Raw genomic sequence first — 16,583 nt, 5'->3', positions numbered from 1 at the left:
AAAATAAATGCATAATGATACTTTTTTTCCCAACAAAATTCTTTGAGTGGTTTCCGATCGATCAGTATATAATTTGTACTTCAAAAGACCGTCAAATCTCGATTTAAAAATGTTTGCGGATCGATTTCAATGATAGCTATAACTGGTGCGAACTTTTGTATACTATTAAAACGATTTTTTTTTGAACATACTAACAAGATTTTAAAGTAACTCAATCCAAATTGTTTTTCTTGAAATTAACGTAACTATACATAATGTTGTATTATATAATATTTTCAAAGTGAGATACTTCTTCGAATGCATCTATGCTATATGGCTCAAAATCACGAAGGAGCAGAATTATTGTCTTTGCTAACAATTTAATGCCTTAAATCTTGACTTAATTGAAAAAAAAATGAATACAATACTAAAACTAACCTTAAATGAAATCAATATACACGCATAGAAAATCAATTCTGGAACGCGTCCTAATTTACAATCTTCAACAACAAGTCCAAAATATATATAATTAAGAAATGTTAGGTACTTAACCCCGGTCAGTACTCAAAACACCGTATTTTTTATACAAAATGTAGTTTTAAAGAGGATATTAAAAGATTATTTATTTTTAACTATAAAAATGCAAAAATAATTTGTCCAATACCGCAAAAGTCATTTCAGTGAACATATCGATAATCGATCAAAAATAATTGTAAGTAAATCCAGACATTCGGTGTCAAACGTCAGTCGAGGAAGACAACAATGGGCGCATTCACAAAGCTCACTGCACTACAAAGCTAGTTAATCCGGAACTGTCATATTAATGACAAATGTTTTCAGAACTTTAAATAGTTTTTGTTTTCTTTTTAAATTCAATAAAACCAAATAGAAGATATAATATGATTGATTCATTTTTGTATTTAAATACCGAAAGATTCATTTCATATTGAATTCTTGTGTCCTTACCAAGCAGCTGATTGTGAAACGTCAAAACCAGTGTGCACTAACTTTGTAGCCGACATTTTTACACTACGTCGGAGACTAAATTCCAACTAATTTTGTATTTAGAATAATACACTCATATTATAAATCAAAGCTTAAATTATGCGCTTTGTTTTGTTCTTGTTGATTTTATCAAACTTAGAAAAACGTTCCCGAATTGATGGTTTCTATAAGAAAATGAATACTAACAAATATTTCTAATAAAGTATGGAGTTCTGTGCGCTACCCTGTCATAGTTTATTAATATACAAATTTTAAAACAGTATAAGCTAAAAGTCATCATTTTTTTGTCATAAAACCAATTTAGAAATTTGAAAGCTTGGTGGTTTTGAGCCATATGAATTTTTTAATGTTGCTAAGAATTGTGTTACGAGTTAATTTTTTTTTATAATGAACTCACACTGTAGACATAGTGTGAGCACTAAAAAAGCGAGAGAGGGGTTGAAAAGAGGTGTCCGTGCACATTGGTTTTGAATTCCTGAAAATTGCAATGGCTAGGAAAAATAGAGTGTGGCAATTCATTCCACATTCGAATAGTACGTCTACAGAACGAATCTCTGTACTTGACAGTACGACCGAAGTTTAAATTCCCTTGTAAAAAAGAGGCTGGGATGCGACCCACACTGATAACTTCCCATCCCGTCTGCCAATTTGTCTTGCTTAAAAGGTTTGTAGGTTTTCGTGTTAAGTTATCAGGTGAATTATTCTTCAAAATTTTAAAATTACCAACAATATTTTTCATATAAGAAATAGTTTAGTTGGAAAACCTAGTTTTGTTAAAAAGACTTTTAGTTGAAAACAAATTGTTACAAATTTTAGTCGCATTTCATAAATTTCTAGAAATGAGTTTCATTTAATTTGAGAGATATCAAGAACCGAACATCAATTTTAACAAAATTTGCGTACAATTGTAGATTTTATTTTTGTATGAAAAACCGACTTTTGGATTAAAAAGAAAAAAACTAATGAATATCGAAAACAATTTTTTCTGTGAATTAAAAAAAAGTTTGAAGACAATATGTTTAATGTTTGAAAAGATATATTAGTTGAAATTATTTTCTACCACCTTTTAAATTTTTGTTTCGGTTTTTAATTTTTTGTAAGAAAAACTGTCAATTAGATTTTTCTCAAAATATTTTCTAATGTTAAAAACAATATTTTTTATAAGTTAAAATTAGTTAGGAGCTATTATCTCAAATTTTTGAAAAGATATTTGAGTCGAAAATCAATTTTTACTAACTTTTGTCAAAAACCTTATTCTTCGTTGCACAAGATTGTTTTAGAAATGAAATCATATTTTAGTTGTAAAATTTTCGAGGTGACAAATTTTTTTTCAGTTTTTATGGTTTAAAAAATATATGTTAATTGGATTTTTTCCGAAAATATGTTGGTTTTCTATCACGTTGCAATATACAAGATAAAATTTAATTCAAGTCTCTAGCTTCATTATGGTTCATGACATATTTGGGTTTAACCAAAATGTTCACCTTTTTTTAAACTGCTATGGTAAAAAAACCGTCCAAACAATTTTCTTGAGAGCCCTTTCTGCATCTTTCTTCCTTTATTTATTTGAAGTCGATATCTCTTCTAGTTCTTGAGGTATGAACAGCGAAAAAACGTCGCGAACGTACACATGCGGACGAACGGACGTACGCACAGACATCTTTCTAAATATCTAGGACCTTGAAACGTCGAGAAATGTCAAAATTTTCAATTTGACAAATCAGACCCATTACAATAATTTCCTATGGGAAGTTAATAAACATAAACATGGAAAGTCGTATAAACTTACGAATTTGTTAGAAATTTGACTTATTTGTAATTTTACTAGTATTATTGTGAATATATGTATGTATGTATGTATGTATGTACATGTACACGAAATATTAATTTTCATGTATCTTCGACTTTTATTGTATTCTTTTTAGTAATTAATAATTAATAAATAAATTAAGTGCTAAGAACATGCGAAAATGCACTTGTTAAAGATTTAGTACTCGTATTTTAATATAAGGAACGTTGAGATGAAATATAACGAGAAATGTTTTTATTTTTCTCATATATACGTACGTATTTTTTTATTTACTGCATTACAGTGTCATGCAGATAACAGAATTCTGAAATATAATATTTCCAATATGCGGTAAAGTGCATTTTAAAATATCTACCTGAAATTATGAAATGAATACAATTAAAATTTATGTAGGCATTCATTTACCATATAAAATTTTTTTGAGAGTTACAAATTTATATCCTTATCCAGGTTTCGTCAATCGAAGATTCATCCACAATATATACAAAAAACCAAACTAAGTTGTTTAGAAAATATGTATTTGAATTGAACTGTGTATATTTCCGTTTGGGGGGTAGAATTTCCTTTTTTTTGTTTTGTTTAAAATTTGTCTACAAAAATAAGAGAACACAAAACATAAGTATTTTGTTTTATAAGACTTTATTAAAATATTTATATACAAATCAATGCTACACCATCTCTAGTCTAGATCTGAACTGTAGGTATATCATTTGTGTATTTTTTTTAATTTCATTTTAAGCACTAGAATGAAATTCATTGCACGGCTTGGAATTTAAAAACTATTGTATTTTTAATTGAACAATTTATAGTTTATATTGTATGTATGTATGTATATAGTCTAAATTTTGTTACACTTTTTTGTTTACATACATACATTCGATTCAAACAGCTACTGATCCACACAGTCATATACACATACATACCTATAACATAAACAGTAAACACATACATTAACATTAAAAAAAAACATATACAGAGACAGAGAACTCACAAATCAGTTTCATGCGCAATTCTCGTTTTTATTCTGTATATTTCCAGCGGAGAAAATTCGAACGATCAGCAAAATTTGAGTCATCACTTGCTACGGCAGTCTCTGATTAACCTCACAAGCGCACACAACAATAGTCACAACATAAGTAATATAAGCAAGACCGTAAATTTACAGAAATCGATATCGTGTAGCTGTGAGTCTCTTAAATGTGCGGCGCGAAATATCAACCGAATAAGTTTGAGGAACGTTGACGGCGACGACAGTGAATCCCTTCTCTACGATCATATTGTCAACAACACTCCGGGTTCATATTTGCCTAGTGTATTTCAAGATGATCCTCCATCCGTTGGAGCACTCGATCACAATGCTACCGGAAAACAATATTCATATGATAGTTATTACAATGGCCAATCAAGTAACAAACACCGCTTAGATTGTACAAGCATTGTAAACAGTAGTAGTCATAATAGTTGTGGCACAGGCAGTAGTGCTGCTGTCGTAGGGGACGATCAAAGAAATTTCCCCGATTTCCATTGTGCTGATAGTAATGTATATTCATATAGTGGTTTTAAGAAAATAGTTGCTCATAATTTCAGTAATTCTGATCCAATAACGCGTTATAGCCACATAGATGATAATCATTTGATGCTAAAGAGTCATTACAGTGATTGTAACATATATGCAAAACAAAACTCGGCGCTTAAAAGTGAATACGCAAACAGTAGTAACTGTTCAAGTAGTAAAAACCATCCATTGGTAAGTAATAAAACATACATATTTAAGTGCATTGCAAACAGTCCATCGTTTTTGAAAAACAATAAAATAAAGGAGCATTCAAAAAAGTTACGTAATTTCTCGCTGAAGGCTGCTGGAAACGTTAAAAAGAAAAACCAAATTATAGTGAAATCGAATGCGGTGTCGGATAATTCGTTGCATCCGAGTGATAAATATTTGAATCAATACCTCGACGAAAAGAAAAGTAGCACGCAGCAAGGTAACAACCAGCAACAGCAATATCAGCAGCAGCAGCAACAACAACAGCAGCAGCAGCCGTCGGGCTTATCCACGGGCTCTCTGTCTCTATCGGCTATACGGCCGCTCATAGCTAATGGATCTGTTAAAACATATCCGACATATCGACCTCGTGTAAGGACAGACTCAAAAGACACCCTCTGCCGGAACAAACGCACAAAAATTAATAAAAGCTGCAACCTTGCATGCGAACAACACAATCTTACCTGCAGAACAACAAACAACACAAATCTGAATTTATCACCGAAAAATTCACTCTCTAGTAATGGACATCTTAATAAACTCTGCTTAACAGATATTACAAGACGAAAGGCGGAATTCAATCGGCAGCTAAGTGCGCCAACAGATTATACTAGAACTACAACAACTGCGACGGGTTCCATAAAGGCGTCATTGCAAAATTGTTCCTCATCGAAGCAGTCATCGGTATCCTGCACAAATAGTTTCAATAGGAAAACAAATAAAAAGCACAAGAATTACAAAGTTAACGACAGGTATTTATATTTTTATATGTGTTATGTTATTTATTATATATTTTGATTTTCAAAAGATTCCACTAGGTTAGTGATAGATTCTGGTTACCTGTAAATCCCTTCCAAATACATGCCTGTGATACAGTAAACGTCTATAAAAAAGATACATCTAGAATTTTATAGATATATAAAATAAAGTATACTTCTTAGTATTTATGGGACAGGGTTTATTTTTTAAGACAAGGGTACTAATAAAATCAAGGTTTTGAAAATGTCGAGTTCAAAAGAAAAACTAAATTTATAGGTTTAGAATAGGAACAAATATTTGTGTTACAGAAGGTATCTACCATCTACACTTTATTGTTCGTGATAATTCTACCTGTAATATAAAATAAGATAGTTGAAAATGGAATGAATTTATACCTTAATGCCTTAAATTGGTGCTTAGAGCAAAAGACATCGGTTCCAATCTCAGGAGGATCAGAGAAAATATAAGTAGATATACCTAAGTCTTTTAAGGAAAATTAACGTTGTATTACATTCATAATGACTAAACACAAATACGCTTCAGCTTCGGCTTTACCTGACGTTTACGAGTTCAGCCATAGGAATTCAATCTATGCTCACACAATGAAGCTTCGACCTTACGTTGCATTCGTAAGGAAATAACGTAATGACTCCAAACGGAACCTCTAGTTCAAATTTGCTTTGTCTGGCAGCTCAACACCTGTAAAAAAGTCAACAAACAAAATACATTTGGAGGTATTCCCATTGGTTATAATAGGCTGTTTAAGCTACTTCCGCGATAAATTTAATTTTTTCGATTTCAAAACTCATATTTTTTTATTTTGAGAAATAAAAACAGCTGCTAATGACAGAAGTTCCATTTTAGAAATGTCATATTGGAAGTGTCATTCGAAGCAACCTCGAAGCAGGCTCAACGTACGCAGTTGAAGCCGAAGCTGAATCGTTTTTGTGTTTCAGCCATAAACACTTCACATTGAGGACTAAGACAAGACAAAATTAACACATTATAACTTACTGCTTTGCGTTTTTTTGTTTTATTTTCAAAATATCATAAATAGCTAATTCGAAAGAAAGTTTTTAAACAAAATGTTTACAATGTCAATTATATACATATGTAGATAAATGCCACTTCAGTCTTATAAAATTAAGTCAAAACATAGAAGTCACACATTGATGTTATTGATTGTGTAAAATTCGTGAATCCGACATGATACAAATTGATACAAAAGGTCCAATGGATGGACAAAAATGTATGTTCAATGTGTTACAGCAAAAGGGAGATTTGTCAACATAAAAAATATTTTAGCTTTTAGAGCTAATCAAAAATTAATGTATGTACATACATAAATATATTTTTATTGTTTACAGAAACTAAACCTTCTAATTTTCAAAAGAAATGTATATTCGAACATGATTTCCAAATGTTTTCTTTATTTTATATTTAAAATTGTAATTGTTTAAAAAAAAACCCCAACATAATTTATCAGTTTTCGGTTAAGGTGCGAAAAACACGTAGCACTGCATAACTAACATAGAAATAGGGTGAGTTCAAAAATGCAACTAGTTGCACAAGCCATGCCGAAAAAAATTCATGCAATGCACAGATTATGAACAGAAAATCTGTTGAAAGAATGCGGCAGAAATACAATACCAAAAACCAGTTCATAAATGTCATCAAAGTAGGCGCCTATAAAAAAGAATGACATAAATATTTAAATTTTTTCTTTGAGTTACGCGGATTTTGGGTTTTTAGTGTCTTAACAAAATTCTTTGAAAAGTCGAATACTAGTGAAAAATTAGGACTTACTTCAAATGTTTGGAGTGGAAAAAATGCATTCCTATGAAGTATAAATAATATATTTGAACTTATTAAAAAATTATTAATTAAAAAACCAATTTATTTTTGCCAAAATTTGTATAAATATTCAATTATTTTACCTACTCATCTTGTCAGAACAAGCGGCAACAGAAATAAAATGACTGAAGGTTTGGTCGCATTTCAGCTGTCAGACTGTTTTTTTGAACAGAGTTACCGACTGCAGTCTTGCATAACTGTTGCATTTTTACATTTATGAACTTACCCATATTTTGATTGATCGCATTTTAATAGCGAAATCAAATTGTGACGTATAGGGGGTGTTATATCGTGTAACTCCAATATAATAATTTATTGTAAATAGCCTCTTAGTTTTAACTTATACCCTTGTCAAGATAGTTAAAAATAACCTGTACGTTTAAAGAGTGTCAGATTTGTATTGAAGTTTTAAATTGTCATAAAAAGTCAAAGAGAAATGTTTTCTGCCGGCGCCAAGAACATTTAAGTTATTTAACTTTTGAATAATTCCGTCTTTAGTGAAGCGTAGTGGAAAAGATCATCTCACAGTCTCTATTTTTATATCGTACTTCCTCAATAGAAAGAAATAATGTGACAGAACTGGTTTGAAGTTTGAATAAGCTTCACATTCATCTAATGTATGATTAAAGTATACCCTGAAACATTGACAGTTCTGCTGGTTACTGTTTCTCCAATTAACCAATAAAGTCTTAAAAGTAGGTAAATAAAATACAGAATTGACCATCAGGTGATACAACACAAGATATCAATACAAGACAGAGGGACATAGAAGAAAGACCACGTGACAACAGACGTTAGGTTTTAGATGGTCGGTCCCCATTTTCTTATTTTCCGCGCTCACTGATGCTTGAAATTGATCGAATCTTTTTTAAAATGACTTATATGTATGCTTATTAAAGAATAAAATTAAAAACTCAGCATTACAGGAGTGACAATATGCATTGCTATACTTATAATAACAGATTTGGGATCTTCTGATTGTATTATTACTTTGATCTTTATCTGATAACGTTATGTAAAATGTTGTTTTTTTTAAGATCTCCCTGTACTATTGTAAGTTCTTCAGATAGAACAACAACAATAATGTATTTCGAAATTGTATGAAAATTGTAAAGAGTGCAATGTAGACTACGAAGGGGAGATCAATTGACATTGAAAGTTGTTGATTGAAACATAAACAACTTGAGTGCATTTCCAATATAATAATTTCGTTGGAGTTATAATAGAGAAGCAGTTCTGAGTTTACAGTGGTGTTTAGTCTTAGAAATCCAATGTTTAAATAAAAAAAACTTCATGAAATTGAATCATAAGTCAAACTGATTTTTTAAGAAAGTAATTTAGCATGAAATTATATAAAATGTTTGTGTAGTGCACTGGGATAGTTTAGAACTTGAAACACATTTTATTAAAAAACTTTCATTTGACAGGGTATCAGGTACAAACTTTGATGAATAAGTGTATCAAATTGGCTGCATTCAATCTCGAGTAGGCTAGGCTATCTTGAATAGCTGGATTTATAGATATATTGTAAACGAGTTGGATAGCTGTATTGAGATAGCTGTCAAAAAATAAAAACAACTTTCGCTGTTCACAAAAAGCAGAGAAACATTTAAGCTTTGAAGTCAAAACTATTGTAAGATAAAACATTTAATGAAACAGGGTGAGGTTCTTCAACTTCTGAATGTTGGACACTAAACTGGAGGTATGACCTAGCAAATTGGTCATCTACAAAACGAGAATAAAATAAGTCAGTTTTGAAGTTTAAAAAAAAACGCAGCCATTTATTCAACTCATATTTTGACACTTCAAATGACAGCTGAGTTTGACAGTTATGAAATGCCAATACTACTAACGTGAAAGCGCTAAATAAAAATTACATTCTATCTAACAATTTGAAAAGACTACCCTGTTCGAATTATGGTTGCCTTGAGATTTTTATTTTAAACATATATGTACATATTTCAAATTATTTTATATAATAATTCGAAACAAAACAAATGTAAACACTTCCATTAATGTAAAAATTTATCCCAATGTATGTTCATACATATGTATGTACATAAGGATATATTATGTATATTAATAATGTTTTACTATAAATATTCATTTTTTAAAGTACTTATGCAGTTACTCGTATAATTATCTAATAAAGGTACTTTTCTTTAAAATTAAATTTCTCAAAAAGGAGTTATTTTTTATTCACAACTGCTAGCCCAGTATGCATAATAACTGTTCATTAAATGTACCGAGCTAAAAATCATTTCGGCTCTATTTTAATGACTTCTACTATAAATTTTAATCACCATATACAAAAAACAAACGTGCAGGTTTTCTGACGGGTCTGATAAAAACAGGTTATTGAAATAACCCATTGGAATATAAACGACCTTACTGGTATTCACTTTGAAAACGATCAAAATAAAAATAATTCTGTGTAGACATGTACTGTACATATACAAATATTTAAAGCGAATACTATGCACGCATTGCCAGCCAGCCAGCGTACTTCTGCAACTATGATCGACATGTGAACGAATATTTGTTTCATTAAATATTAAATATATCAAATACCTATTTACATCATACTCGTATACCCATAAATTCTTCGTATATTTGTTTGAACACATGGCTTTGATACAATTTTTTGTTTTGATAGCCGTTTGCCTAGGGCGAGACTGATGCCGGAACAAATGACATTTAATTAATTACATAATATTCAATTATGTACAAACATATACACATATTTGTAAATACGCCGGCGAGGAATTGAAGAGAATTGAGACAAAATGTAATTAGTTTTCCACTTTTACTATGATGAAGACAAAAATGTCCTTTTGAAGAGAGTTGTGTCAAATTGGAGTATTTGTATTTGTTTAAGTTTAACTTTAGGATTGTTTAACTCAAATTTAAATATTTTTTTCTTTTTATTTTCAGATTAGTATGTGGTGACAGTGAAGAATCAGTTCGATGTTCTTATTGCTCAACTCTAAACGAAAACGATTTAAGAATCTCGTTTGAAAATACTTGCACTGATTCTTTAGTGACCGCTTTCGATGATGAAGCTCTTCTAATATGCGACCAAGGAAGCGAAATGGCAAGAACAAAGGTTTATTGTTTATTTTGAAAAACAGATATACTTATATCACAGTCATGAGCATAACATACACGTTATGCTAATACATCATATAATAAATTGAACATCATAGTAAATACAAATCATCAAATAAACATTCAATAATCCTAAAACACTATACATATTAACATACGAACGATTAGAAGGTATATGTCTACTTGAATTTTTAACTACGCTATGTACTCACATTAGGGTCGTTTTAATTTTAATTTAGATACAGGGTGACTCGATGTTTCAAAATTACAAGCTAATGATAATACTACTCATAAATATAGGGGTTATTTATTTTTTGGGTTTATGTCAGTTTATTCACATTTAAAAATTTTCCGTTGACTGATTTACTTTTATTTATGTACAGGGTGGCACGTTAGTACGATGATGAATACCAACTACTTTTGTTCTGGATTCAATTAACCTTGACATTTATTTGATTAGGATTCCGGTTTTAAGATAAAACCGTTTCTTTAAACGAATCTAGAGCATTTTCTATTACTTAATTTGTTCTCTGAATTTAGGTGCAGCACCTTATATACTTTCGGACTGATTGAATAGGTTGGTGATTAAGTGCGCACATTACTTGTAAATTGGCATTGACAAAAAAATCCACTAACAATAGGATAAGCCAAAAATATATCATAGCCAAAGGCGAATCCAGACTTTTTATCACGGGGGTTCATACACTTAGATGAGTTTTTACTCACCGGTTAAAAATGTTCTTTAATGTTTTGAAAGAAGGCTAACAAAATTTAAATAACATAATATGTACGAGTATATTAACCTAACCTCTACACATTTCAATTGCTAAAATGATAAATTTAGTTATAAAATTATTTTAGAACACTGTTGTCCAGAAAGGTATGGTCTAAATATTTAATTTATATGACTCCCTACATTAGTAGATTCCAAAGGTTTTCTAAATATGTCATATTTAAGAGCTAAAACACAATAGTTTAGAGGGTTTTTGCTGCATTTCAAACAGAAATGTAAGAAATTGTTTTAAAACGTAAAAATAAAATATACTTTTCTTGTATGCAATCCAGAAAATGAGAACGGATCTGATATGAAGAAATGTCTTCCTTTTTTTGATGAAGTTTTTTCGAACTCAATTTTTGGGAGTGTATTATTACTATCGCTAACAGTCTGCTTACTTGTATTTTGATCTTAAAGGAGTCAGTAAAACTTAAACATTTTAGTGAGAAAAATGTTTGGTTCTTGAATTTAAGGAAAAAGATGCATTTAAGTACATAATTTCTCAAAAAAATTAAGGTAAGCAAATAAGTTGGGAAGAAACGTTTGTGTGGTACTCACAAATTACACGTTTCAGAATCTCTTTTTACTTCAAATCTCTAGATATTTAAAGCTTGTATATCAATATATATGACTCCTTTATTATGTTTTTTAATTAGCCATTAGTTTAACAAAAGTGCCACTTTTGCTGTTTTTGGGACATTTATATGATTCAAATTCGTGTTTAAATATCACTTCTAGGTCACCCAAAGGAAATCCACTTTAAAAGTAGATTTATTTAATTTTTTTAAGATCTTTCGTATTTTTTATTTTATAATTCAATTTTGAAATAAAAAAAATGCACGACTGGGTCGCTGAACCTGCTAATTTCTTGCAAAAAGTCTGTTTAAAAATATTTCTTATATTTTAAGATTTGAAAATGTACCTGCAAAATAAGTTTTTCTCAAAAATTAAAATGCCATTTTATTTGTCAAAAAATCTAGATTAACTTATTTTTGTTCGAAAATAATTTTAAATTTTTAAAGAGCTTATAAATATATGTATGTACATTTTACATTTAATGTTGACCCCTTTCTGAGATATCGAGTTTTGTAAACAAAATTAATATCTCTTTAAAAATACAAAAAATACATTTTTTATCATAAAAAATCATCATCAATTTGAACATCAAAAAGAGCTTGCACATAGAAGAGAAGATTAGTTCATTAGTTCTTGAGAAAACTTAAAAATAAAATAAAGGTTTTTGAGGGGTGCCCTTCTGGAGCAATACCAAAATAGGTTTTTCTTGAAGAAAGAAGCCAAATTAAGAACACAACATTTAGAGAAAGTTTTAGAAAAATCGCAAGTTTTACCAACAAATTTGTATCGGGACTGCTGTTATTTTTGTTAATAAAATTGAAAAAAACGCCTTACGCTAATTGGCTCAAAACTTTAATTTCAATCACACAATTGTTTGGACTGCAGGGGCCAAAAGAGACAGATATACGCAAGGGATCGGGGTACCCACTTTTTTCGACTTATCTACCTTCGTAATGTCATATTTGATTAAAAGCTAAAGGAATTTAAAGACAACTTAATATAAAATTGATAATCTCTTATTCAAGGCTTTTTCTTAAGAACCTGAATATTTGCTCTTTTTCTTGGAAACATTTTTATGAAAATAACTTAAAGCATTACTAAAGTTTTTTTCAACTTCTAAATTGAGTGGTTTGACAGCAAACCACTTTTTGGTGAATGTCGTTAAATAACTAATAAATCTATAGATGAAATCCTAATCAACTTAACTGTATAAGCTTTATGGCTCATATGACCCACCACTGGATTGTCAGTTGGTTAAAAGTTGATGAATTTGTGCTGCGTTTTTGCCATAGGCTCCTCAGTTAAAAGTAGTACTTTTAGCAACAATGTTATTTAGTTAAATAGGTGGTAAAATAAAAATATTGTTTTCATATACAGAAAATAAATAATTCAAAATATAATGGGGGTCATATCCATTAACGCAATACGATAAGTTTTGTAATGAAAGAAATTCCTACGAAAAAGCAAACAAATTATCTCCCCGGGGGGGTCATGACCACTACAATATTATAACACCTCTATTTGTTCCTCAAGTTGGTGCATTTTATATTGAATAATTAGTTATACATGTACGATGGCCGATTTCCTGCAATTATAATTTTTGTATTTCCAATGTTCTTTTGGAACAATTCTTGATAACAACTGCAACAACTAATCCAATACATTGTTTCGCTAAAGATAGTACTCTTAGCTTTTCAAGCTCATATCCCTCTTCTTTGGATGTGGAACTGCAAGGAAAAAATATGATGAGATCATTAAATTCCGACCTTAACAGCATTGTACAACGCGGAATAAAAAAGTTGCATGGAATTTAATGCTTCTTAAATCCAAAACTTCCTTGTATCTTTAAGCTAGATATACCCCCTTGCCATTATCCATGGATTGCACTTGTATAAATGAGACTGAACATTTCGATATTTTCGGTTTGTGTGTCACCACACCAACCACCTCTTGTGCAAAGATCACATACGGCATGTCACCAAAATTTGCGCAAGGTGTTTGGGTTTCCTTAGGCGATTCAATAATCGCCCCTTTTGATCTGGCTTTTTTCTACTAGACTAACTTATTTATGCCCAAAACTGAAGTATTACTCCAACTCTGGGCTGGGCTCCTGCAACTTACTTAAGCCTCTTGGATAGTATTGAATATAGAGCATTTAAATTGATTTGTGATGTAATCATCATAAGGTTTATGTTCTAGAGAAGTAGCCAGAGGCATTCCTCCCCTTAAACAGATTAACCGTGATACTCGAGCTTCTAGCAATGTTCATCAGTATACACTCGAGCCGAACTTAGTCGTACTGTCAAATACAGAGATTCGTACTTTAGCTGTACTACGTGAATGTGGAGTGTCTTACCACACTCTGTCTTTCCTAGTCACTGCAGTATTCAGAAATTCAAAATCAATGTGAACCGATAATTTTCCTAGAGCTCAAACTGTGTTTCTGCAGGTCCTAATTCTCAACCGACTGTTGCGCCACCTAATTTATTGTTTATTAAATGTCCCCTTGAGCCTGCGCTTATTATACATAAGAAAAAACGTATGCGTCACCCTGTGTCGAAACTTTAAATCTAGTTTTTTTATTTTGAAACAACAACAGTTTTTTACACTCCTAATCCACATACTCGTATAATAGAGTTACAAACCTTTAAATCTTAACTATATTACAGAATCGAGACCTTAAGAATAGTGTCACCGTAATAAAACATTCAAAATCTGTAGATATATGGTTAGTTCATACAAAAAATAACTCATTTATTTAAATAACATTGAAATTCAATAAATTGAATTTATTAATTACTTCTCAGTTTTAATATTTTATTGCTTTGAAGTATTTCTACATTTTTATAACATTATTTGAATAAGTTAAGGAAAGGATTTTTTTAATACAATTATTTAGACGTAACCAGCTATTTATAGTTATACATAATTATAAGAGAGTTAAGTTAATTGCTTTTTAGTTCGTAGTTAATTAACGTGATTTTTTTGTACGTCAGTAAGTAATGCAAATAGTAATACATGAGTTCAAGTTGTTTATGTACTGTTTGCATACGTAAATAAAAAATACACTGTACGTCTTTATAAGTTTTCTAAATTTAAGCACGACCTAAAAGTTCCGAGTAAGAAATGATAAATTGCATTGGATCGAGATGATTAATAACTAATAAAGTATATGATTTAGTTTAGAGCTCTGTGAAATGCTTCGTTTTGCATAATTAAATAATTCCTACTTCCCAAAGATACAATTTATTTGGAATAAATCTTTATTCGCAATTCGAACAATTTTGAAAGAAAAAAAATCACAGATTTGTATGCAAAATGAAACAAATGCAGCACGACAATATATCCAAATAACTTAAACCAAAACATTGACATATGAAAAAAAAAAAATTATTTTGAGACAAAAATGTTTCAAAGGTTGAAGTTGTTGCTGCCGGATTAGAAATAGGTAATAAAAAGGTAGGAAAGTAGAAAAGATAGGACGTAAACAATTTGAGAAATGTCGTAATTTTTTGTTAGGGGTTTTTATAAATGAACACAAAATCTATTCGAAAGCGATAAAAACATTAATAGCTTCTACTGAATTGTACTTGTTGGTGTTATGGTATTAATATACTATAGGGTTATCCGTTTTGACATTTTAAAAGTAAACGTAATTAAAACACATAGGGACTATTTTTTGTATGTTATTTCATTTTTATTATAAAGTTTAAAAGTTGACACTATGTATGAAACACTACATCATTTAAATGACCATCAAGCGAGTTGTTGCGAGCATCGATTCATTTGAGGTAATTCTCGACCAGTTTTTGACACATATTGGGCTGTTATACAGCCTACTTGATGAAGCATCGAAAAAAGCGGGGTGAAATCGCTTGATATTGATGGTCAGTTGATACCGCCACGACGAGAAACTATACGCGGGTAGAAAAAGTCTCTTGCAATAAAGGCATATTCGTTCTAGTTGAGTAGCATGTGGCACAGTCTTGTTGAAATCATATATTCTCCAAGGTGTATCGTTCAATAGCTGACAGAAAAAGTCAGTTATCATATGACAGTCATTTCATCGTCGTTTTCGAAAAAGTAAGGTCCGATCACACCTCCGGACCAAGTGGTGCACCAAACAATGACTTTTTGTGGATGTAACGGCCTCCCGTCAATTTGAAGAAATTTTTTTTGAAAAATCACCGTCCACCACATTTTCGGGTCTTCGGCAACACTTTAATGGCTGAAACACAAACACGGTTTCGTCTGCGTTACGTTGAGCCTGCTTCGAGGTTGCTTTTAATGACACTTCCAATATAACATTTCTAAAATGGCACTTCTGTCATTAGAAGCTGTAATTTTTTCTCAAAATAAAAAAAAAATGAGTTTTGAAATCGAAAAAATTAAATTTATCACGGAAGAAGCTTACACATCATATAATAACCAACAGGAATCCTTCCAAAACAAATGTATTTTTGTTGTTGACTTTTTTACAGATGTTGAGCTGTCAGACAAATCAAATAATCAGCAAAATTGAACTAGAGCTTCCGTTTGAAGTCATATTTCGTAACATTACGCTATTTCCTTATGATTGTCAAATGAAACGTGAGGTGGAAGCTTCATTGTGATAGCATCCATTGAATTCCTATTGCTGAAGTCGTAAACGTCGGGCGAAGCCGAAGATGAAGCGTGTTTGTTTTTCAGCCATAACTTGCAGCAGCGATATTTTCAGTGGTACCAGCGAAATGATGATGCACAGGCCTTACAATATCTGTAATCAATCCAGTTTCTTCACAATTTGGTCAATTGCTTGCGTAGTTGGACGATTATGTAAACAATTGTTTCCTCTTAAAGCAAGATATGTAGCTGTAGTAGGTTTTAACAATTCGTATGCGTTGTGCGATAGTTAAGCGATCCTTTTTCGTAAATTTAAGACTTTCAACTGAAAAAAAAAATGGATTAACAAC

General features: G+C 30.8%; 1 protein-coding gene and 1 long non-coding RNA gene across 12 annotated transcripts in view; one reads left to right on the top strand and one right to left on the bottom strand.

The window, feature by feature from the left end:
* Positions 1-16,583, top strand: part of LOC129952807 (potassium voltage-gated channel subfamily H member 7) — a 76,977-nt gene that overhangs the window by 31,151 nt on the left and 29,243 nt on the right. For 5 of the 11 annotated variants that reach the window (XR_008782391.1, XM_056065645.1, XM_056065647.1 and 2 more), the window contains exons 2-3: positions 3,833-5,311; positions 10,107-10,278. Coding sequence is in view for 10 of the 11 variants with exons in the window: in XM_056065645.1 (XP_055921620.1) it covers positions 3,833-5,311; positions 10,107-10,278 (1,651 nt within the window). In the remaining variant the exon portion in view is untranslated. The remainder of the gene's footprint in view (positions 1-3,832; positions 5,312-10,106; positions 10,279-16,583) is intronic. The other 6 variants (XM_056065648.1, XM_056065646.1, XM_056065655.1 and 3 more) reach the window with 3 other exon arrangements.
* LOC129952808 (uncharacterized) lies at positions 2,961-3,921 on the bottom strand. Its single transcript, XR_008782392.1, has 4 exons — positions 3,786-3,921; positions 3,454-3,717; positions 3,200-3,384; positions 2,961-3,149 (listed from the first exon to the last, which is right to left on the bottom strand). It is a non-coding gene; the product is annotated as an uncharacterized LOC129952808 (long non-coding RNA).

The sequence above is a fragment of the Eupeodes corollae genome, chromosome 3 (assembly GCF_945859685.1).
Source record: "Eupeodes corollae chromosome 3, idEupCoro1.1, whole genome shotgun sequence".
Classification (NCBI taxonomy): Eukaryota; Metazoa; Arthropoda; class Insecta; order Diptera; family Syrphidae; genus Eupeodes; species Eupeodes corollae.
The sequence above is the reverse complement of the archived record's forward strand: the minus strand, read 5'-3'. Positions and strand labels throughout refer to the sequence as shown.